The following is a 22,069-nucleotide window of genomic DNA, read 5'->3' on the forward strand; positions in this document are numbered from 1 at the left end:
ACGTTTTCCTCGGCGTCGCCGGCGTAGCTTCTTTTAAAACTCCCTAATAACGAGAAATGGCCAAATTTTGCGTTGTCTGGAGAACGTGAACCACGGCTAATTGTTTAAATTTTTATTTCAAATTTATCGCCGTGTTCCGGATTTAGTTTTAACAGTGGTAATCGAGTATCGCGAGGTTCTTAGGTAAAATATAAATTCATTTTTAATCGACGTTGTCCTCGGCGTCGCCGTCGTGGTTTCGACTCCCTAAGAACGTGAAATGACCAAGTTCTGCACAGTCAGAGGAACGCGAACGACAACGGCTGTCTCGTATTTCCATTTGGTATTGAACATTGTCATAGCAATTTTAACCTGAGCAAGTTTTTTGAGCCATTGGTGTACTGAAGAGATCTAGACCATTGCGAATTTCGCTAGTAAAATATAAATTCATTTTTGACTGGGCGTCGCCGTCGTCGTTTCTTAAGCTTTCCTAGGCTCAAAAACGGTCCTCGCACTTGGGGTAAACATTGATCTCGTCTGCTCTGCAGCAGATAGGTTTCTTAGACTGCCAAAAGATAATTAAGAATTCATCACCCTGCAATCCTTCACCTCACAACATACATGATATGCTGTGAAAAATAGAAGGGCCGATTAGGGGTGCCGGTAACGAGACACAACCACACAAATGCAACAAGGCTTTTCAGTTTAATCTGAGAAAACAACCTAGTTTTTACCAAGGAGTCTTCTCATATACTAAATATCTGTACACCAATGATGCAACAGGCATGTAAGATCCTGTCAATAACAACTTTTGCCAAGAGCACATCAATATTTCTCAAAACAAAAACATTAACATGCCCAAAAAATAACTTACCAATGAGAACTCTTTACAAAACTTTTTAGCTTATCATACTTGAACATTATAAATAGTTAATTATACTTATATTAGCTCTCCACCATCTCTCCAACAATAAAAAGCTCACCTACTTTATAACAGGTACAAAAATAAATACATTTCACACTTTCTACATATACGTTTTTTTTGTTCCGTTTGTTTTCTAAGTTAAAAAACGATTTTATCACGCTATACTCAACAAGGATGAAACTTTTTGTCTAAATAAGTGTAACCTCAATAACTTAATGGTATCCAAACGTGTCAAGTGTAATTCACTACAACAATTAAACTTTTTTCAATTCTTTTTTCCAATTATGGATAAAAACAGCTCTTTTTTTCCCTTTTTTACCTTTTGTCATATAATTATAGTTAAAAGAAGCTATATCAAGACAAAGTAAATTACTTGCATTCAAAAGTTGAAAATTAGAAAACACTCCAGCAAAACTATGTACAAGTATTTTGCGCAAATTGTGGTGCCCAATAAATCAGACTCCAGTTTAGTAAAAAAAATAAGTAGAAATTAGTTAACGATAGAAATACAAGTGTTTGTGTGAAAATGACACAAATCAGTATAAAAAAAAATTGAGGTTAGGAAATAGACATAAAAAGAGTGTACTCCTACTGTTTGAGGCCCAGCCCTTGAGGAGTAGACTTTCTCCGATGCAATTAAACAACACTAGGCTCAGGCAGTGTAGCTTGCTATTTGCGCAAAAATAAACAGTAACTGCCACTCAAAGCATGTGGACATCGTAACAATCAAAAAAGCCCTAGATAACCTAAAACAAATACAAAACTAAAATAATTCAAAACGAAGATTATCCATCAAAAACAGAATGATAGCAAGTTTAAGCAAACCATGGCAGTGGTAGCAAAATGCTGTCAAATACAACTGTCAAAGTTTACAAAACATAGATCATCTCACAGCCATATATAGCCTAGAAAACAAACGACAAATGCGAATTTTTCATGCCTCAACAAGGACACAAAAATTGTAGGTTTTTTTAATATAGTTTCTTTTTTCAAAGAAAAACCCCTATCATGAATGTTTAAACTTGCAAATCACGCAGTAGAAATGTGTAGAAAATGCTAAAACTGGAAGTGATAGACAAAGCAAAAGTAAATCATTAGCTTTTTTGTTAAATTCATAACAAAAATTAAATCAAAACGGTGTTGAGTAACTTTGTAATCCCCAGCTCAACATATTAACACCAGAACATGATAGCTTACGGTCAACGTCAATGCAAGGAAACATTTTACCGCATGTTGATGTTGCCTGAGGACTAGAAAGAAATTTAGACTAGTAGGAGAACTTAAACACTTTAACCTTCAACAACTGTACTTCAAAATACCAATCAGAACATTCACATTACATGACTGAACCCGTAGCAAAAAAGAAACCAATATTAAAGCACAGCTGACAATCTTTCTCTGCAAGTCAGATGCAATAAGTCTAGTAAGCAGCTGGCTTGCGGCAGGTACAATGTGTCGCTAGGCTGTAGTGAATCACTGAGTTGTTCCACTCTTGCTTGTACGAGTCAAAGGCCTGTAACAGATCGTAGTTACTTTAAAATAGAGGGAGCAAATATAGCAAAGTAATGTGCCATACAGCATGAGTATAATAAAAAAATAACTTGGAGGAAATTTGTAGACAAGTACATGCTGATAATAATCACCAATTTCCTTCTGTCAGCATAAAAGGACTGACAGCTCACATAGGACAAAGAAAAAACTCCTCTCGAGTTGGGTCGGATTCAAATCTACAACCCACCTGATAGTACTGTCTGTACTATCAGGCCTGAAACAGGAGCAAGTAATGGATTAAGGCTGTTGCCTTAAAAGGACATTTTTCAGGAACCCAAGCCATTTTTTCAGTAGCCCAGGATAAAAAAGTGCCATGGTTAATCCTGGGGATTGGGAGGTTGATAGGCGGAGGGGAAGACGGAAGGGGGGGAGGGGGTTGACAGAGCTCGACCTTGTGTCCACTGGGGTCGCCAATTCGACCAGATTTCTTTCACTGGTGACTAACTCTTTACACTTGGTTCCCAGGCTGGCCCCCAAGCTGGCCCCCAAGGTATACAGTGAAACCCTGTTAATCCGGTCACCAAGGGGCTACAAAAATCTGGCCGTATTAACAGGGAGGCCGTATTAAGGGGTTCTGTAAATGAGACAATGATTGACCGAGCTTTTTGCCGGGCCAGAATTAAGTGGCCGTAATAACAAGGCGACCGTATTAACGGGGTGGCCGTAAGGCGGGGTTCCACTGTATTAATTATTCTTTTAAATCTTCATACTCATCTTTTTATGAGTAGAATGAATGTTGAATACCAAACTATACTTTCAGTTTTCACATATGCAGCCTTTGAAACGGACGGTGTTCTTCTTGTGAAGTACACTTTGAAATATTTTATGAACAACATTCTATGGAGGCTTTTTCACTAAATAAAAGCAAAGAATTTAATTTAGCCATTTTCCCTGTAACTTCAGGCCATCCTCTTTTTTTCTTTCGTTTAGCGTCGTCTAACCGACCCAAATTTTTGGCGTTTTCAAAAAAAAGTAAAGATGTAGTTAAACCATTTTTCACTTTAAATAACTCTTTTAATCTGAAAAATGAGCATTGCAACAGCATAGAGAAAAACAGGAACAAAACCAGGAACATTTTTTGCAGTATGAATTAACCAACAACAACTTCATCAACATCAACCGACTTTTCTGCCTTATTGACTTTGGGTTAATGTCTTGTTGTTTCCAGGCTCCACAGCAATGATACTGGGGTACCAGGCCTCCTATTCAGAGACCTGTGGTTTTTTTAAAGGTTTTGTTTCGAACAACTGACCCAGTATCAGGAAACGCATTCGACGCTAAATGAAAAAATAAGGGGATGACCTTACAAAAAATGACAAACTGGTTATACATGAATAACACACGATTTGTGCCATTTCAGCACGTTTTTCATGGAAATATATAAACCGCTTGAAGGGCCTAAAATTTTTGGTGACTAAAATACTTGTGCTGGCGACCAAATCTGAAAACTTAGGAGCCAGCTGACCCCAAGGTTTTTTCCCGAAAGTCAAGCCCTGCTTAGGCTTAGAAATTTATACATTGAGGAGTATTATGTTATTTTTAGGAAAAGCCTATGAAATGAAACATGCGAAACTTTGGAGGCAAAAAAGCAACAAGCCACCTGTGGAAATAGAACTTTTAACTAAAGATGGCCTTACTACCTGTGCTGACGATAACCCTCAATTGAGTGATGCCACAACCAACATGAATGACAGTAATACTTGAAACAGGACTCTTCACGGCAGAAGAAAGGTCCAGAGGTAGTATGGCAAATGTCACACATGGAGTCCTCTAAATATGGGTCAACTTGGACCTAAACAAGTCATGAGCAACACTGATTAAATACAATCCAGAAATGTAGCCATGTATCAGATAATGATCTACAACACACAATTTTATGGCACAAGCAATTTGCTCCACATAGTATAAGTAGTTTTTAATTTATAAATCACATTGTACAAGTAAACGTTACGAGGCCTTCTTTCCCTGGGATACTCCCTAGTACAGTGAGGCTGTACCTCTTATCAAGTTGGAGAATATAAAAATTATAGGAGCTGAAGAGACGAAAACGTAAGGAAAACTACCAATAATAAATTTACGCATTTAAAAGTCCATTTTAAATATCCTGAACAAACCCACTTAACAACCAACAAATCATCTAATATGTCTAGTCTAAGGGCTGCTGTGTATATCGAGTGGAGCACCAGCTAATCATTTTCTACACAAGATATATGAATGGGTTACCTTTTCTGTCTAAGATAGATGCCTTTAGCCTGGAGGGAGAGACTCCTCATATGAAGTTAAGCATTCACCCTCACCCCCTGGTCTGATCAAGCCAAGACTGATTCAAAAACTTGGAAATACAGGGTTTTCAAAATTAGCCGGCACCTGACACAAGTCACTGGCTGCTTCAAGCATTTGCACCGGCTACTTTTTTTCACAAAGTTAATTAATACGCTGTATTAATTCACCTACGTAATCATGATCTGCTTTTTCTGAGATAATAAATGAACAGGTGAAAACGTAACAGTGTGGCTATAATATAGGCCTTTTGAATTCCGAAGCGAGATCAATTTTGGCAGGCGTTGCGTAGTACATGAATCAAATTTGCGCAGAGACAACAGACTATACCGTCTTTCATTACCTTACTATTGAAAAGTCACAAAGGCAAACAGATAACAGACAGGTTACAAAGAAATATCATGTGCTGTTCGTCTTCAAAGCGACGATAAAACAATTAACAAACTGACCTAGCCTCTGCGCGTCCACGTGTTGAATACGAAGGCAGTCTTCGTCATGAAATGTTACTCATTAAGATTAGAAGTGCTCCAAATGTCTTGTAAGCAACGGTTTGAAAGGTTTCTTAACAACTAGATGCTCTAAGAGCGTTTACTCTGGCTTGGTACCACAGATCAAATCGTACTTTACGAGCATGCGTATTGAAGACAATAAAAACATAAAAGAATCAGGGTATTTTTCGCTAAGATATTTACTACTGGTACTCAAGTTGCTTCGTTGACTGTCCTCCTAATCCAATCGCAAGTTGTGAGTTTAAACCATTTTGGTTCAAGAATCAAGCACAGCTGTCTACGCATTTATGGAGAACTTGTTCGCAAAGAATTTTCCAGGCCTAGGTCTTTTACAACTTAGGACGATTACATTGTACACAGTGTGGCAATCCAAGTGAATCGTGCAGCTGAACATCTTTGCCGTGTTACATTCTTAAACCCTTTCCAGAGTCATGTCTCCTTTAGAGGGCGAATAATCTCTTTCGAGAGAGCCAAAACAAATCATGATAAACTCCTGGCATAAAAAACAGTCTAACGACAAGGCGTTAAATTAAATTGCACATAATTTGCATAAACTTTCAAGTTCTGTTTTTTGCGAGTAACTTCCGAGAATTTGCTACCCTCAACGCAGTTTCTGAAGAAATATTCAAGCTACATATTTTTACTGAATCAAGAGAGTAGTTTTAAAAAGGAACTTTTAAAAGGGAAGATGCGGCATTCTGTCTGCTATTCATTTTCGTTTCGTACTCGTCTAGTTCATGTCACGCAACATGATTTTCTTTAGCAGTCAGACACAGTTTTCTAAAAGAATTGGCGATTGCCAAGACTGCTAAGTATATTTGAACTACTGGTAAAGTAAATTTGGCTAAACTATCGTCAATGCAGATTTTCCCTAGGACTTTGCAAAAATACTGGTGCGTCAGTAGTCCCACACAATTCCTTGCACAATCGAATTTTTAATTTTCCCGTACAATTTGTCTCTAAAATCATACAATATTTTTCCTGCACCATACCAGAAAAGCCAACTACCTTAGAGGTAAGATATTTAATCCAAATTACCGAAAGTGTTATCTTTACATATTTGGAGATCGACATATTTTGCGCAGTGCAAGAAACAAGTCGCAGGTTTTCAATAAGCTACGAGTCCAAAAACGTTTTCATATTTAGCTTGTTTTATTGCAATATGATTTGTTTCAATGCAATGTTCTAAATAATAACAGCAGTAGCTACATGCAGTCATTGACTGCCTACTTTTTGTCTGTGCTTTCCTAGTTTGAACTCATACCGCGATCGGCCCAGTTGATATCTCACAAGAACATTTCAAGCATGACCTTTGCTTACCTGGCTGGCTTTCTAGCGATATAATTCGAGAACCGACCCTATCCGAAAACGATCGACATCTTTGTATGTGAGATGAACGTATAAAGCGGGATTCTTGCCAAAACACCGCAATCTGTGACTGTCGCGTTCTCGTCCCCAGTTTCTGCAGCCTACGCATGGAATGCCTGGGACCATGACCCCCCTTTTGGCGACCAACAACGGCTTGCATTTTCTGACTTGGGCTTTCCTATGGAAGCCTGAGTAATAAAACTCTTCATTAACGCCAGTGTTCGGAATTTAAGGCAAAAAAACCCCACAAATTCGAAGCAGAAACGAAACGAGATCGCCGAGTTTCTACTGATACTTCATGTATGTGGCAGGAAATATATCACTGGAAAAAAAGTTTCAAATGCCACAGGAATGACTAGAATTACGTAGCATCTTATACGTGAACTTCCAAAGAGACTACTCTTGCATTCAGCAAGTTTTAAATAAAAGCATCTCAATGCAAACAGATTTTCAAAATTTTCCTGGGTGAGCACCACATCTCCCTCACACAGGAATGGGTAACCCACTTCCAGACTTTTCCCCACATGGCCGCCCTTAATTATTGTGAGCCAGATGTGTGCCAACTACTGTACGATTTCCTCCTGCTACTTTATTTCAATTTGAAAACACTGAAATATTAAATAGTTTAATATATGCACCAGCTGTCTTCATCGTGTCTCTTACAGAAGAGACATTACTCTGTCATAAAAGGTTACAAGTTACTCACCTTTTTAACAAATTTTGGTGTTTCTATTTCAATGAATCCTGAACGGACAGCATCGAGAAAGCTCTTCTGGTTGTTAAATGTAATGCGACCAGAACCTGCGATGAAAACATTAAAATTGAGACTATTTTGTGGTGTCTGCTTGATGGCACAAATATATAAATTAACTTACCTATAGGGTAGCGATGTTTATCAGTGTCAATGCCAGCATAGACAACTCCACCAAAAAGCTCATTCATAATATAAGCCAGACCCTCTGAAATATCAAAAACCCATGCTATGAATACATACAAAATGTCATCTGATTTAATAGTTTAACATGTCATATGTGCTGAGGAAAATAAAGCTCTCTGTTACTGTTGAAAGAAAGGATTGTCTCTCTGCATTGTTTATTGTCTGGATGCTTCAACAACGGATCATGTGTACTAAAGGCATCTGCAGTCACATGTCGATCGATATCCGCAATCGATACCCTTGATTGACCTTCAATCAAGTGTTGATTGAGTATCAATCGGGATGTCGATCCAGTATTGATGGAGATGTCGATCGAGGGTATTGATTGAGATTATTGATCGACAGTTGACTGCTGATGCCTTTAGTACACATGGTCCTCATCATCTTAGGTCTGTTCACCAAATAGCTCACCACCCATATATTGTTCTTAACTTTTGACTGGCAATTTTTCTTCCAAACTCACATGGCATTATTATCAACTGAGTATGTAGCCATCTTAACTTATATGTACAAGCTACAGACTACAGTAACTTTGGACAAGAGTTACATGCAGAACTTACAACAGTTAACTTAAGCACAAGCTAGAACTGGTACTCTAACTTACTGCAGGCTATGCTAGTCCTAGGCAGGTTGTGCCAAGAGTCTTGCTCAAGAAAAAAACCGACCTAGGTCAGCACCTGCAGCAGGCCAGTGCAATTGAAGTCCAACAGAGTAACCACGTGTACTGTATACCCCACCCCTTTTGCATGAAAACACCTTTTTGAGACAGAACTTCAAATTTTCAAATTTCATCTATACTCATGTGACATACCTGCATTTAGCATACCATGTAATCCACCTACAAACACAGTCCAGCTGGTGTCCAGTCTTTGATGAGGACCACGCACATAGTTTGTATCAGACAGAACCCACGGAATCACCTGTACCTGCACCCACAAGCAAATTGATTAATGATTACATGGCATGGTAACAATAAGCAATACACCATTGTTCACTGATTGACAATTTAAATCAAAATGCCTTGCTAATGAGCAACTCTAACAAGAAGTACGTGACTGATAGTGCTGTGATCAATTCGAACCACGTTTTAACCCATTGACTCCTGTGCCGCCCATCACCGGCCGTACGAGCCTTGGCCTTTATTCCACTTCTGACGTCATCACCTTTGACCAAAAATTGCCATCATTTATACTCAACTTCTGCAGGACGAAAAGATCTTTCTGATGATACCCAGATCAGAGTGATTGGCCCAATGGAGCCTGAAGTATGCACAAAAATGCACAGAAATTGGAGTGAAAAACTCAGAGCAAAATTTCCTGCGACTACATGTGGCTACTCTGTGGTAAAAATTGCCCGTCTCAATGATACTCTCTCAGAATTTTTTGAACTGGAAGAGAGCCCAGTAGAAGGTCAATCACTGCAGCAAAAAGATAAGAAAAGGGGAAAAAGGAAAGAGGAAAAAAATTAAAAAAAGGAAATGCCTAAAGACATAGGTCACTTTCTAGCCCAAAAACTCAAACTCAAAATTTGGAATTTTTTTGCATGCCTGAACAAAAATGTCGTAAAACACGATGGTAGTGCATAGAAAACCATGCGGTCATGTTGCAACAGCCTTTTTGAGTAGATTGGAGCTAATTTGGCCCATATCCAGCCTGAAAATCTCCAAAATGTCCAAAAAATGCATTTTTGGCAAAAAGCTCTGGGAGTCAATGGGTTAATTATTAATAAGCCATAGTTACCTCTTTACATCTCATACGTCTGCTAGAGATCTTAAAGTACCAATCTCCACCATTGCAGAAATCATGAGTGCAGGAAGCTAATAAGGCTTTGACTGATTTCTCAGAATCAAAGATCAGATAAACATAACCTGAAATGTTAGTCATAGAAGAAAAATTAGAATCTTGGGTCCAATGTGAATAGAAAAGCTATACAAGATGGCTCAAACTTCTTAACAAGCAATCGGGAATTGGCGGAAGAGAAGGAAGAAAGACCACTTGTTACATTTGTTCAACAAGTCTCTGCCACCCTAAATTTAAGTCTGTCAACATAGCTATCAGCGATGTCATCTGATAAGTGTGAAAATCAGAATTTACATAGCATTTCCCTTAAGTATGGAATTAATTTGATAAAGACATTATTAAAGACAGAAAGACCTCACCTTTAGGAGGGTGGTGCAGATGTCGACCATCAGCCTTCCCAGGCCACTCCACTTTGACTGAACCAAAAGGTTTAAAGGACATCACTAGAGATGCTAAGAGTTTGAGTCTGTGTTAAATGACTTTTATTTTGGCAAATCGCGAATAAGAAAATGGAGCTCTAACATGCCAAACAATATCACAACTATTACAAAATACTATTAATAAAGTTTAATTACCTTCTGTAATATCCCAAGGAACACCTCCGAGGAAAACTTTGGTTGAGTAGCTTGGATTCTTATAGTTACGGCGAGGTAGTTGTCCTGACCACTTTTTCATATTCACCTTACTGTAGTCAGTAACTTGCCATTTTCAAATAAGGAAAAGTGAATCAGTATGAGATTAACATGACACCGAGGCTTGTTGACAGAGTTCTATAGTTGGTCTTGTTTTCTTTGTATCAAGGTGTCCTATTGTATTTATCAGACAAAGCAATCAAAGAAAATTTGCAATTTTGGGCAGTCAGGCTCAGAATCATGTTACGGTTTCAGCTTATAACTTCAGTTTACCACATGTTCTTGAACTCCTATTCCTGGTGCATTGTAACTAGCACTTTATGTGACCACAAACTTTAATCATGTTATTGGCAAAGTTTAGCTACTGCCATATGAAAACAAATGAAAGATAACTCATAGCAATTACCTGTTTTTTTTTTTTTACCTGGTAACAATTGTGCAAGCCCAGTTTGCTGCATATAATCAACACCTAAAGGATCAGTCCACATTCCAAACAAAGGATTAACACCAGTCCACCGAGGATCAGTAAACAGGCTACCCATTGATGGTATCTCAGCTGGCTGAAGTGCTGCAGGAGGTAACCCAATTTGTCTTGGCTGACAACGGGGGAACATAGGGCTGCGGTATGAATGCCTCAAGGGACTAATACTGGAATCCGACTCCACAGGAGAAAGAGGTGAGAAAGGAAATGCTCCAAATGGTGAAAATGCACCAAGTGGAGAAGACGGAAGACTGTCTGGTGGCGTATGCATTCCAAAAGGAGTACTGCCAGTCATGAAATTACCCTGAAATAAAGACAAAAGTCCTGACTTGTTACTTAGTCTAGGACCACTTCATGTATGGATTTTGACCATACTAAGCATGCATGCATGAGCAGGATGTTTGGGATACTGGGGAAAGTCCACCTTTATAACGGTCAGTGTATCCAGCAGGCAAGAGGAACTGAAAGTGTCCTGATATCACATGCATATGAACACAAAAGGCATTAAAGTTAGGCCACTATTCTTACTGGAGACCACATTAACTCAAATGTCAACTGAAAAGAGATTTGCCAGAAACACACAAAAGTGAAAAATATGGTCAAAGTCCCAGGAACTTCCGGGGGGGGGGGGGGGTGGGTGGACGATCGCTTTAGTTTCCAGAGGTCCTTCCATTCAATACGGATCCAAGTGTCGATCTAGCTGTTCAAAAATCCTTTCTTATCTAATAAGTACAACTTTCACATGAAAAAATAGTGGCTTGAATACTGGTATTTTAATCGCATTATATCTGAAATACATTTTCTTTCTTCAAAAAACAATTTGGAAGCTAACAAATGCGAAAAATGTGCAGTTGCATGGAAATGGCTGCCATTACTTATTGTTAAAGCACTGGTGACTAGCCTAGTTTGTTTTAGCTTTGGTCTTCAAAGTGGCAGTCAATTTCTTTTGTAAAAATAACTTTCTTTATAAAGGTAGAAATGTTACGATTTCACAAACTTGAGAATTTCCTATTCTTGTTTATCTCTGTCCCTTTGTATGTAATTTCGCTGTAAAATTGGCTTTCATTCCGAGTGTGTTAATGCTCGTGTTCACGATAAAAGTATGGTGTCAATTTCATCCACACTTATTTTATCAGTCCCTCAACAGAAATTATACAACATTTACAAAGGGACTTAGTCATACAGGAAGGTAATTTGACAAGTTACCATTTTATCTTTTCTTTTAAAGCATGTTTCACTAAACTGCTGAATGTTTTCTTTGTGAGTATTTTCAGATGTTATGATTGATCGTGAATATTAACAGTGACGTGCAATGCAGAGGAATACATGTTTGGAGTGTTTACTTTAACTTTAACACACTTTCTTGCCAAAACTATTTTTCTAGAGGGTATTGGGGGTGTACAAATAGTAGTGGAAATTCTGGAGGGTGGGTGGTGGGTGGGGGAGTTATTTTTGTAGTCAAAAAATGGAAATTCCGGGGAGGAGAGGGGCAGGCTTGAGTGAAATTCCCTCCGTGGTGGGGGTTATGGATATTTTCTGGAACTACACAATATGAAAAAATAAATTGGCAAGACACATGCTTGTCAAAATATCATAGGACCATGGAAGCAACAAGTTCTGTTGAAATGACAAGCCATACCAGATTGTTCTTAAAGGAACTTTGGGAAGTTAACAAAGTTTGATGTACTTTAGAAGGTTGACAATACAGTTGTAAACACTTTATGTCTCTGGGGGCGGGTTAGCATATAATGCTAAGAGACATGGCTCAGCAGAATTATTTCACTATCACTAAAACATACACCAAAAAATATAAAGTAATCCTGTTCTGAGTTTTCTAAGTTACCCTCCCCAGACTTGCAATGACTAACTACTTCAACCGAAATCTGTACTACAAGTCTATCATGTCTGCCTGTAATTTTTTTTGCATTGATTATCAGATCAACCAATAGGTCCATTGCTGCACCAGCAGAATTTTTATCAAAGTAAGTTCTTGTAACATCAAATTTAACAGCATTTTCAGAGTGATGACAGGCGTAGTCTTTGACACAAACCCACGAGTGACAAAGTCAACGGCAGCGGTAATAACTATGGAAATTATCTGCTAACATCGCCACAATTACGATTCTACTCCCCTACATAAATCGCCTTTTTCACAACTACTACAAACATAGCAAGCAATCAAGCAGATGCGGTCAGAAACAGGGCGCAATTGACCACGATCAGCTTCTCCAAACGGCTTCAATCAGCACTAAATACTAATCAATACACGTTTACCATAAAATGTTCGCCAGCCCTTTCGTCTATAAGCAATGGGCTTGGAGATCTCGAGTCTGGCGGTGTGGGCTGAAAACCAGGATAACCGATGAAAGACCCACAGGATGGCTGCTGAATTGGTTGAGGTGGAAACAGACTTCGCCCAGCTGAGTCTGCAACAAAACATCAAAGGAACAAAACGACACATTTTGCGTCATGCCTTTCCGTTAATTACATGACGATTTGAGTAAATTTTTCAGTTTTGTACTTTCTCAAATGAGCATCGGAAAGTTTACTTACTAGGATCCAGGGCTGAGTCCAGCAAGGCATTGATTCGGGTCAGGATGGAAGTCTTATCCTCTGGTGCATTCTACAATATCAGGGAAATAAATGACCACAGTGCATTGAGCGAGAGTAGAAAAATTCTTAAAAACAGTGGAGCACAATTGATGACCTCAATGTCTGACCCACAGCGATTGTTACCTTTGTGAATTTATTTATCTCGACCAACGTGTACAAAACAACTTCAAAACATTACTCAATCGACGTTTATTATCTCTTGGACTTTAAATTTGAGATGAAGGTAAGATTGTGACTGTGATTTAGTGCTGAAAATATTATGTTGGCGTTTTGCGTTTCATTAGAGTCAGAAAAACAACTACATCGAAGGCAGCCTTTTAGCCGGAAAGAATTCTTTCCTTCCGCACCTGGCCCGTTGGCAAATACCGAGGCAATTCTTGAAAAATAGCTACCAGTCGCTTGCCTTAGCTGTCACCAATATTCAACTACAGAGAAAAATTAACTGAAGATTCAAGCTCACCTCCTTACTCATGGCTGAAAGTGAAAGCGTCGGGAACTGGCAAACCTCTCCATTCTCGACTCTCATGGCCGCACTATTTGTATCATTTCGGTTTGGAAGCTCCATGCACGTGGAATCTGTGGATTCTCGTGCACGTCAGCTCATTGGTCAGTCAATATTGTCATTGTTTCTTAGCCAATCGAATCGTCGTACTCAAGTCAGGCGCTAACTTCCTCTTGTTATCACTCCCAGTTAATTTTTTCACCCGGTAATTATCATCTTCGTACCAGTTAATTAAATGCTAAGTTGGAAAGAAAATAAGATCTTGCACGTCTGGAGAAATACGAGGGAAAAACACACTACTTGGTCTTCACAAATACCTGTCAAAAGAGGTGCTGTCTGTGGCACAAATCAGAGTTTCCGGCCAAAATAATACGAATGATTCCTCGCCAGCTTTGCTTTCCCAGCAATAATAATTCGATCATTAAAAAGATATCTGCTAGTTAAGATTTTCAGAATTCAAATTTCGGGAAAAGATACTTATTATCGGCTTCCCCTAAAACAGTATTAGTATTTCGCGCCTTTTTCGCACTGTTTTCAAAACAGGAGAAAATTTACTCTAATGCAATGAGGTGTATTTCCTGTTGATTACAGTTTGCTTCGTCAATTCGCGATTTGGCAGAGAAATGTGCTTCGTAGTAAACAGGATTTCTCTATAGTAAAATATTTACACTGCCAGAATAAATTAGAGGTGTTTATGATAATTGTTTTTGTTCTCCTTTTGTATTGTTGGGGACGTGAAATGATTTTCAATTGTTTGATTGCGTCCTCGAGTCATCATGAGATTGTATATTTGGAATGTTTATATAGAACAAATAAATGACAGAAATTAAACTATTCTATAACACAGAAGTGGCGGAAAATAACGTCATGCTGAAGCCGTTGCAAAATAGTGTCACAAAACCCTTGCAGAGCGCAAGCTGTATTTTGATGCTTTGATTAAGCCTATAATAATATACATGAAAAAATTACTCGATTCTGATTGGCTGAGAGCAATGCAGTTCAAGTGTAACACCAGTGCAAAAAGTGTAACACCAGTGCAAAGACTGTAACACCAGTGCAAATTACACATCGAAATTGAGGATTATGATTGGCTGAAAGACAATAGGAAATTTTCTAAGCCAATGATATCACGTAAAAACTTTGAAAAAAGTTTTCTCGAATGCATGAGTAAAGATGGCTTCTAGAGAGATCTTCCGGCACTTCCTTCACGCGAATTGTTTTATGTTTATATTATTAATAAGTAATCACACGGTTTTTCTCGTTCAATTTGGAATTAATTTGCACTTGTGAGTTTTTCAAAAAGCTCACTCGTGCAAATTAATTCCAAATTGAACTTGGAACTGTATGATTACCTATCCTAATTTATGTTGTATGGATCTCGTGTATGGACCACGGCGACGGAAGAGAACGTGAAACGTGTTTTTAAACAGTAAAAGCGTACAGCTCGTGTTATTCTTGACGCAGATTTTAGTGAAAGAAGTGCGGAGCTTTTTAGACGGCTTGACTGGCTGCCACTGAAGGATGAAGTAAATGTTCAAAAGTGTAGTTCAATATTTAGGCGCATAAAAAACGAACAAGACTGTCCAAGCTATATAACGAACCTATTACCTAGGAATGCAGATACCAGGAGTGTGACCAGATCTAGCCGCTATGGAATGTTTAATTTGGTGTGGCCATGTTATAACAGGGAAACTGAAGGGGACCGTACTTTTCAAGTTCGTGGGGTTAAGCTTTGGAATGCGATTCCACTCGATGTACGAAAGAGAGACAGCGTTAACGCGTTTAAAACTGCTTTTAAAAAATATTTTTTAGCGTAGCTTCAACGTGTATAAATGTCTTTTTTATCCTAAATTTTAATGTATATGAGTAATAACGAAGAGGCAAGATTTGCTGTTACTCCGAGTTTCGTGCTTACGCACTCATCAGACAGTATTTGATGAGTGCGTAAGCACGAAACTCGGAGTAACAGCAAATCTTGCCTCTTCGTTATTACTCATATACTCAGCTCTACACTATATGTGTATTGAGCACTATTTTAATGGGATCTGCTACTTCCTCATATGGTTAAATTTTAATGTATATACTTTTTTCTTATTTTCTAGTCTTTTTAATCTTTAATTTGCTGTATTTATCATAGTATTGTGTAATTTAGATCGAGGGCCACTGGTTTATCAGTTTTTACTGTCATGTGCTACACTCGAAAAATAAAGTTGTTACTTACTTACTAGCCTGTTTCACAATTTTGAAAATGAAACAGCGAACTATAGAATACAAGAAACTACTATGAGTAGGAAACCTAGGAAGCCATAACTCGTTAGAATCGATTCAAATCAGCAGAAAACGCGAACAGACAACAAGCAATACACTGTGGAAGTACAAGGCATTTTTATCAAGAGCTTTCTTGTATTTCTACCTCCTAAAACCGACCGTACATATTGCTATACTTGTTACACGGCTGAACTGGTCCGAGATGAAAAGGAGAACTCTGATTGGTTCTCTTAGCGGTCCGAATTTTACAATATAGACCGCGAAGTTACACCGCTCAAGAATTAATTTCGGCGAACTACTTTTTCGATTCAAAAAACAACAGTTCATTGGTGAGTAGGAATCTCTTAAGCTTCATGTTTGGAGAGCAATTTCAGTTTAATGGTCACAAAAGCGACATGAGAAACAGAAATAGAAGCTTTCCTTTTTTATTTTGTCTTTCTCCTCGTTCTTTTTTTTTTTTTTTGCAAGTTTATAGACCTCGCCTGCTCCTCGGTCCATAAACCTGCTAAAAAAAAAAAAAAAAAAATCTTCGACCAATATTTCTCCAATACGGACACCACGCTAGTTAAATAACATTTATTTTAATATCAAGTGTTCTAATTTTGCCACGATCGCCATTACGCAAGATGAACTTGAGCTTAAGGTGCCTGTGGCCACATTAGCAGTGCAGTACGCAAGTTCTCATGTGTACAAAAACGTGACCAAGACTGCAGCTATATGCTTTCAAAATAGAAGAGATTGGAAATAAAGCTTGATGACAAAACATGGCTGGCAGCTGTATGCATGAGCGTTTAGCCATTAATTAACGCTCATTCACCTCTACGCCTGGTTGGATAGTTAAATTTCGGATCGAAAGCGGTTTACGATGATAAAAGGAAAAAAAATCTTCGAAAATGTACGTCAGGCGTGGAGTAGCACAGGGCTCGGTGATGGGTCCTATTTTGTTTACGTTGTTTACGAAAGATTTACCGTCATGTATTAAATCTGGAGATACGTTTATGTACGCTGATCATGATGACACTACGGTTTTCTGTATAGGCTCCTCGCAAGACTTCACTTGTAATTTACTAAACTGTACCCTTGAAGAACTTTTCACCTAGTGTGTTAACAACTGCCTTACTTCACATCCTGGCAAATGCAAGGTAATGTTACTTTCCAAAGCTCGGCTTATTGGTCCGCTGCCTTCCATTTATATTGGCACGTCCATTATTGAATACAAGGCTACGGCCAGGCTTCTGGTTGTTACCTTGGGTCAAAACCAGAGCAGAATACCTCATCTGAAAGAAGTTATTAAAAACTTTGCAAATAAATTAAGCCTTCTGAAGAAATACAAGTTTCTACCCAGTCATGTGAGTGAGTCTTTTTACGTAAAGGTTATCCAGCCATCCATTCCGTACGCGATGCCCTGGGGTGGGGTTAATCAGACAGAGTTATTAAAAGCATTGGAAAGACAACACTGCCGTGCTCCTAGAATTATTTTTGGATTTTCACCGGACATGCCAACGGTTGACGTTTTAGCTACCGTTAAGTGGAACACTTTAACACATCTGTACAAATGTTCTTTAATTAAACTTTTTTACAAGGGTTATCATAGCATGCTCCCGCGCTCTTTAGCTGAAGAGTTGATTGTCTACGGCAATAGATCTTCTTCCAAGACTGAAGCATGGGCTGATAGCTCCTAGTTGTGCCTCCGAATACGTTCAAAACTCCATTTCCTATAGAGTCGAAACAGTTTAAATTCACGGTTTAACAAGCAGATATGAACTCTCAGTTCGTCTGACCACCAGTCCATAAAGCTGAGGAAACTGACATCTGGACCAATCTCGTGAATACTCCTCTCGCACTTGTCCTACCAGGGTTTATGGCGGGCTATAACACCATTTGATTGCTTGATTTAACTTGACACTCTCTTTTTCATTTGCTCATTAGCTCATCCATCCTGTTTGCCGCTTCTACCTAATTGAACCTTTCTGGTACTCCTCGGAAGCGAACCAAAAAAGTTACCACACCCAAATTTGGCCAAAATTCAGGAATGTTTTTCTAGTTACGGTAATCTGTCAGGCATTCCAGTTATGTGGCATGTGTGAGGAACAGTCCAGGACAGTTGTCTGGTTTCTGTTTGCAGCTCATTACACCACTGTTTGAAATGTAATTCTCACTGAGGTGATTGAATAATTGACCTACCCATACAGGCAGACACTTCTCTGTCAAGGCGTTGTTTTAACTTCCACCGGCTGCGTACTTTTGATGGCAGCTGCGGCGAAGTCAGTGAAAATACAGTCTATAACTGAGTAGATAAACTTCATTTATTAGAATTTACTGACTTCTCTTCCTCATTCTGTTTTGCTGCTGTCTTTATTTCTTGCTATCCAGCGGGGAAACTCTTGTTCAACCAACTTCCAGTAACTCTCCTAGAAGTTAACAAAGTTAAGAGTTAGACTGACGTATGGGTATGAAGATGTTCTTAGCTCCAAGCTCTTCCTTATGCCTTCTTATGCACAGATCACCGACTATCTGAGAAAGGAAAAATTGTCAGGCAAAATAACAATCAAACTCAAAGACACTAACTATTAACTGACCTGAAGGCCAATAAACTTAGCATTGTTGGAAGAGATGGATGCTTTCTTTTCTAATCCACTTTGAAGCACTTCCAACTCCTGAAGAATTAAATAACAAAATTAACGTCATCATCCACAGCATATAGAACTCTAATTAAAAGTTCAAGATTATTTCTGACTGCATGCACATGTAGTACAGCACTATTAACTACTTAATAACCGAGAGTGAGGTCGTTACGGGAAAATCTCAAACTGAGGCCTTGCCGTATTGACCGAGCGATAGCGAGGTCAATACGGTAGGTCGAGGTTTGAGATTTTCCCGTAACGACCGACTTTTGGGGCGAAACGTCAACGCATATAGAAAAGACAGTAAGTGCTTCAGAATTGTCCAAACCAACCGTCTTTCGGTGAAAGAAAATACTAATGCTTCAGAATGCACTGCTCAAAATAAGCTTAACTCGATCTTCGCATTCGCTTTCGACAACATATCTTCGCCTTCTTCATTCTGGGATTTATGGATGAACATTTCAAGCCTTGTGAACGTCTGCAGTTATCAGAAACACTGCTACCGACAGAAACCGCCCGATTGTTTACATCTGATGATCCTGGAAGCTGATTTACACTTGCTTGTGTCAAAGCGAGGGAATCTATTTGACGAGAACTTTGACGGAGTTCAATACTTCGGTAATTGCTGTGACTAAGATGATAACTTATAAGTTTCTTTGTGGTGTTCTGCTCAGGATGCATGGCAGATCTGCCGATGGTGTTTTTTACTTAGTGATTTTAGCTTTACTTAAGACTAGGCAAACTTTGATTGTTTTTCACTAGTGCCCGCCACGGTTACCGACTGGTAAGTCATCTATATAAATTTTATTAAAGAAATATCTCTAAACTTTTAGCTACTGATATTCTCGTACTGATTTTAATCGGCTTTCATCGCTTCAATGCGCTTGAATTTTCAGAACCAGGCTCTTCCTAATTTGCATAATCCGTAATCGGCCCGTGGGCATTACGGGAGAATAATGCCCTACAATTCAGTGACAATTAACCAATCAGAGCGCGCGTTAAATCGGCCACAAGCCAAAGCCATATAATAATAATAATTATTTACAAATCCCATGCTTCATGCTATAAAGCTGTCACAACTGATTACCCTCTACTGATTATGCAAGTATCACTTACAAGAGACTGTTCTAATACGTGGCCAGCTCTAGTTATGACCATTTTTTTAAAAATTTCCTAAGCTGGTCACTTTCAAGAAATTCAATTGTATTTGGGTCCCAAACATTGCACCTGAGCAGAAACTTAAAATTCTGGTTAGGAAAACTGTTCTACTTTAAAAGTGCAGTCATTAGGAGGGATGTACTGTGTGACCCATAAAACTCATAAAAAGACTGGAAAGGAAAACCCTCCATCTGCCTGCTGCACCATTCATTTACATTCATTCGTTTGTTAGTTCATTCATTTGTTCATTCATCCATCTGTCCAATCAGAGGCTTGGTCAGTCCGTCAGTCATTGCACAGTTCCAGAAAATATCCATACTCCCCCCACAGAAGGGATTGGAATTTCCTGGGGGTTGAGCGTTCTCTAAGACCAAAACATTTAAAGAAATGTATCAAGCTTTATTGGAATTTCCAGAGGTGGGGGGTCTTGAAAAAAAATCCCTCCTGCAGTGCTTGAAATTAGCGGTCGTCCGGTCGTCTGAGACAACTAAAAAATGGTCTGGGCAACCATTTTTCTGTAAAATTAAAGGCCTGGTTATCCAACGAAAATAACAATGGACAACCCAGGAAAAATTGAAGTATTAACCTTTACTGTAAAGTGCAACCGAATAACAAAAAAAGGTATATAAAAGATTTAAATCTGGTGTTTTGTTTGTTGATGAAAGCGGCAAACTGCCATGTTTTCAAACCCAGACCTCCCAAAAATATTATGGTGCATAGGTAATCATTTCTTTTCTGAGGCATTGTTGGAAAGTACTTCACAAGTTGTCAAATATACATTTTATACAGTAAGAAAATTCTGTTAATTTATCGGGGCTGTTGGAGAGTAACTAGCCAGCTTTGGCGAAAATTGCCAATGCTCAGTTATAGGGTTATGAACTACACTATTATCTAGAGTACCATAATATCGTATCTTTCAGGGGAGTGTATTTTGTTTGCCACTCCCCTGCTTTTCATTGAAACTACAGGCCTTTTGCTGTTGTTACTGTATTTCTCTTACGTGAATATGCAAGTGTTATACTTTCTGTTTCAAGGAAGTACTTTTGCTAAGCGTTAACGTTTTTACGTGAAAGTGCAAACATCCTGCTTGAAAGATATTGCAAGGGAGCCATTTGCGCCACTTGGCGTCATCTACGTCAAAAAAAAAAAAAAAAACCCTTCCACTACCTATAACTAAGCGACAAATTACATAATAATTTAAGGGCAACCAAGCAGTCATTAGGACAACCAGAGCCAGGGGTTAGGTTGACCTGCATTTGGAATACGGACAACTTGGATATTTTTTCTAATTTTGAGCGCTGGTTCTGTGGGGTAGGTATGGATATTTTCTGGAACTACACATTCTACAATAACTAACCTACATCATACCTTGACCAACTGATCATTTCTTGTCTTGGTCCTATGAAAATCATCTGCAGTAACCTGGATTTTTTTTTCTTTTGTTCCCACAAGTGACTCATTTGCTGTAAGTAACATCTCGCGCTTTGCAAGGCTGAAAAGCATTTTATGTATAATTTAATACAAGCCATAATTATTATAATATTGCTTCCAGTAACACGTATTTATCCCATACACAGTATGCAGTGTTGAAGTAGTGTAATTAGGTAATATGATCCATATTGAAGACAGTTTAAACCCAGTAAGAAAAGGTCAGGGATGCTTGTCAGAAAATTTGAGTTAAACCCCTAAAAGAGACCAATCTGGGCGTAGATTGAGCTTTATTTGACCCCTTACACTTGGGAGACTGGTGGAAATTGAGACTAAAAACTGAAATAACAGCATTTTTTATCATTATTTCTTCGAGTGCACCTCATATGGGAGTCCCCCCTCCCCCAGGGTTTAAACCCAGAAGTGTTCTCAAAAGTCACAAAGACATATCGGGTCAGAAAACTATTCTGAAATCTTACGTTCACGAAACATAAAAGGCTAGATTTAGCCTTAAACTTCTCGCAGAGATTATAATAGATCTCAGACAAACCAGTGGAGGCCTCTCAATTTCAATCACAGAAAAATATTGGAATTGTGTTCACATCTTGTTAAAATAAATCTGTATACCAGCCGGACCAACCTGGCTAAATAAACTTGTATTTTACTTACTTACGTTACTTTAAATATAAGTTAATAGCGATACGTGAAGCTTAAAAAAAAAACGAAAAATAAAAATTAGTCGCCGACATCGAACTGACCTTGGACAACATGTTTGAAATGGGCGCGCAATTTTAATTTATATGCGTACCCCCGAGAAATGAAGAACGCTGCCTCGTCAATTAGGTGTTAAAACAAGAAAGAGAACTTACATTTCTTCGTGCTTCTGGCTCAGCTGAGCTTCTCGAGCCAGCCATTTCGTATATTTAGTTTGGTCTTCCATTTCTTAATTTTTTGCAGCGGAAAAATCACGTTAGAATTAGGTCCATCGTCATGTAGCGTACACTGTACTGTCCTG

General features: G+C 38.6%; 2 protein-coding genes across 3 annotated transcripts; both read right to left on the reverse strand.

The window, feature by feature from the left end:
• Positions 1-204: 204 nt before the first annotated feature.
• Positions 205-13,806, reverse strand: LOC145479838 (cytoplasmic polyadenylation element-binding protein 1-like). Of its 2 annotated transcripts, XM_081458298.1 has the most exons (12): positions 13,535-13,806; positions 13,015-13,084; positions 12,736-12,887; positions 10,405-10,765; positions 9,924-10,046; positions 9,708-9,800; positions 9,289-9,416; positions 8,361-8,475; positions 7,488-7,571; positions 7,319-7,413; positions 4,096-4,247; positions 205-2,417 (listed from the first exon to the last, which is right to left on the reverse strand). In XM_081458298.1, the coding sequence occupies exons 1-12, from the start codon at positions 13,637-13,639 to the stop codon at positions 2,378-2,380; spliced, it is 1,518 nt and encodes a 505-aa protein (XP_081314424.1). In that variant the 5' UTR covers positions 13,640-13,806; the 3' UTR covers positions 205-2,377. The 2 variants fall into 2 exon arrangements, 1 of the variants encoding a protein (XP_081314424.1); XR_014048463.1 differs by lacking the exon at positions 205-2,417 and having other exon boundaries at positions 4,172-4,247; positions 6,565-7,413.
• Positions 13,807-15,837: 2,031 nt separating this feature from the next.
• On the reverse strand, positions 15,838-22,047 carry LOC145479840 (uncharacterized). Its single transcript, XM_081458301.1, has 4 exons — positions 21,924-22,047; positions 20,995-21,118; positions 18,424-18,501; positions 15,838-18,255 (listed from the first exon to the last, which is right to left on the reverse strand). The coding sequence occupies exons 1-4, from the start codon at positions 21,992-21,994 to the stop codon at positions 18,178-18,180; spliced, it is 351 nt and encodes a 116-aa protein (XP_081314427.1). The 5' UTR covers positions 21,995-22,047; the 3' UTR covers positions 15,838-18,177.
• Between the last annotated feature and the right edge of the window lie 22 nt (positions 22,048-22,069).

This window comes from Orbicella franksi, chromosome 2, assembly GCF_964199315.1.
Source record: "Orbicella franksi chromosome 2, jaOrbFran1.1, whole genome shotgun sequence".
NCBI classification, from domain to species: Eukaryota; Metazoa; Cnidaria; class Anthozoa; order Scleractinia; family Merulinidae; genus Orbicella; species Orbicella franksi.

Coding starts and splice junctions, on each gene's coding strand:
- LOC145479838 (XM_081458298.1), bottom strand. CDS start 13,639: ATGGAGCTTCCAAACCGAAATGATACAAATAGTGCGGCCATGAGAGTC. Junction 10,766..12,735: donor GGGCTGGCGAACATTTTATG/GTAAACGTGTAT, acceptor TCTTTATTTCAG/GGTAATTTCATGACTGGCAG. Junction 4,248..7,318: donor CACCAAAATTTGTTAAAAAG/GTGAGTAACTTG, acceptor TGACTTGTTTAG/GTCCAAGTTGACCCATATTT.
- LOC145479840 (XM_081458301.1), bottom strand. CDS start 21,994: ATGGAAGACCAAACTAAATATACGAAATGGCTGGCTCGAGAAGCTCAG. Junction 21,119..21,923: donor AGCCAGAAGCACGAAGAAAT/GTAAGTTCTCTT, acceptor AATGCTTTTCAG/CCTTGCAAAGCGCGAGATGT. Junction 18,256..18,423: donor CTAAGTTTATTGGCCTTCAG/GTCAGTTAATAG, acceptor GTTAACTTCTAG/GAGAGTTACTGGAAGTTGGT.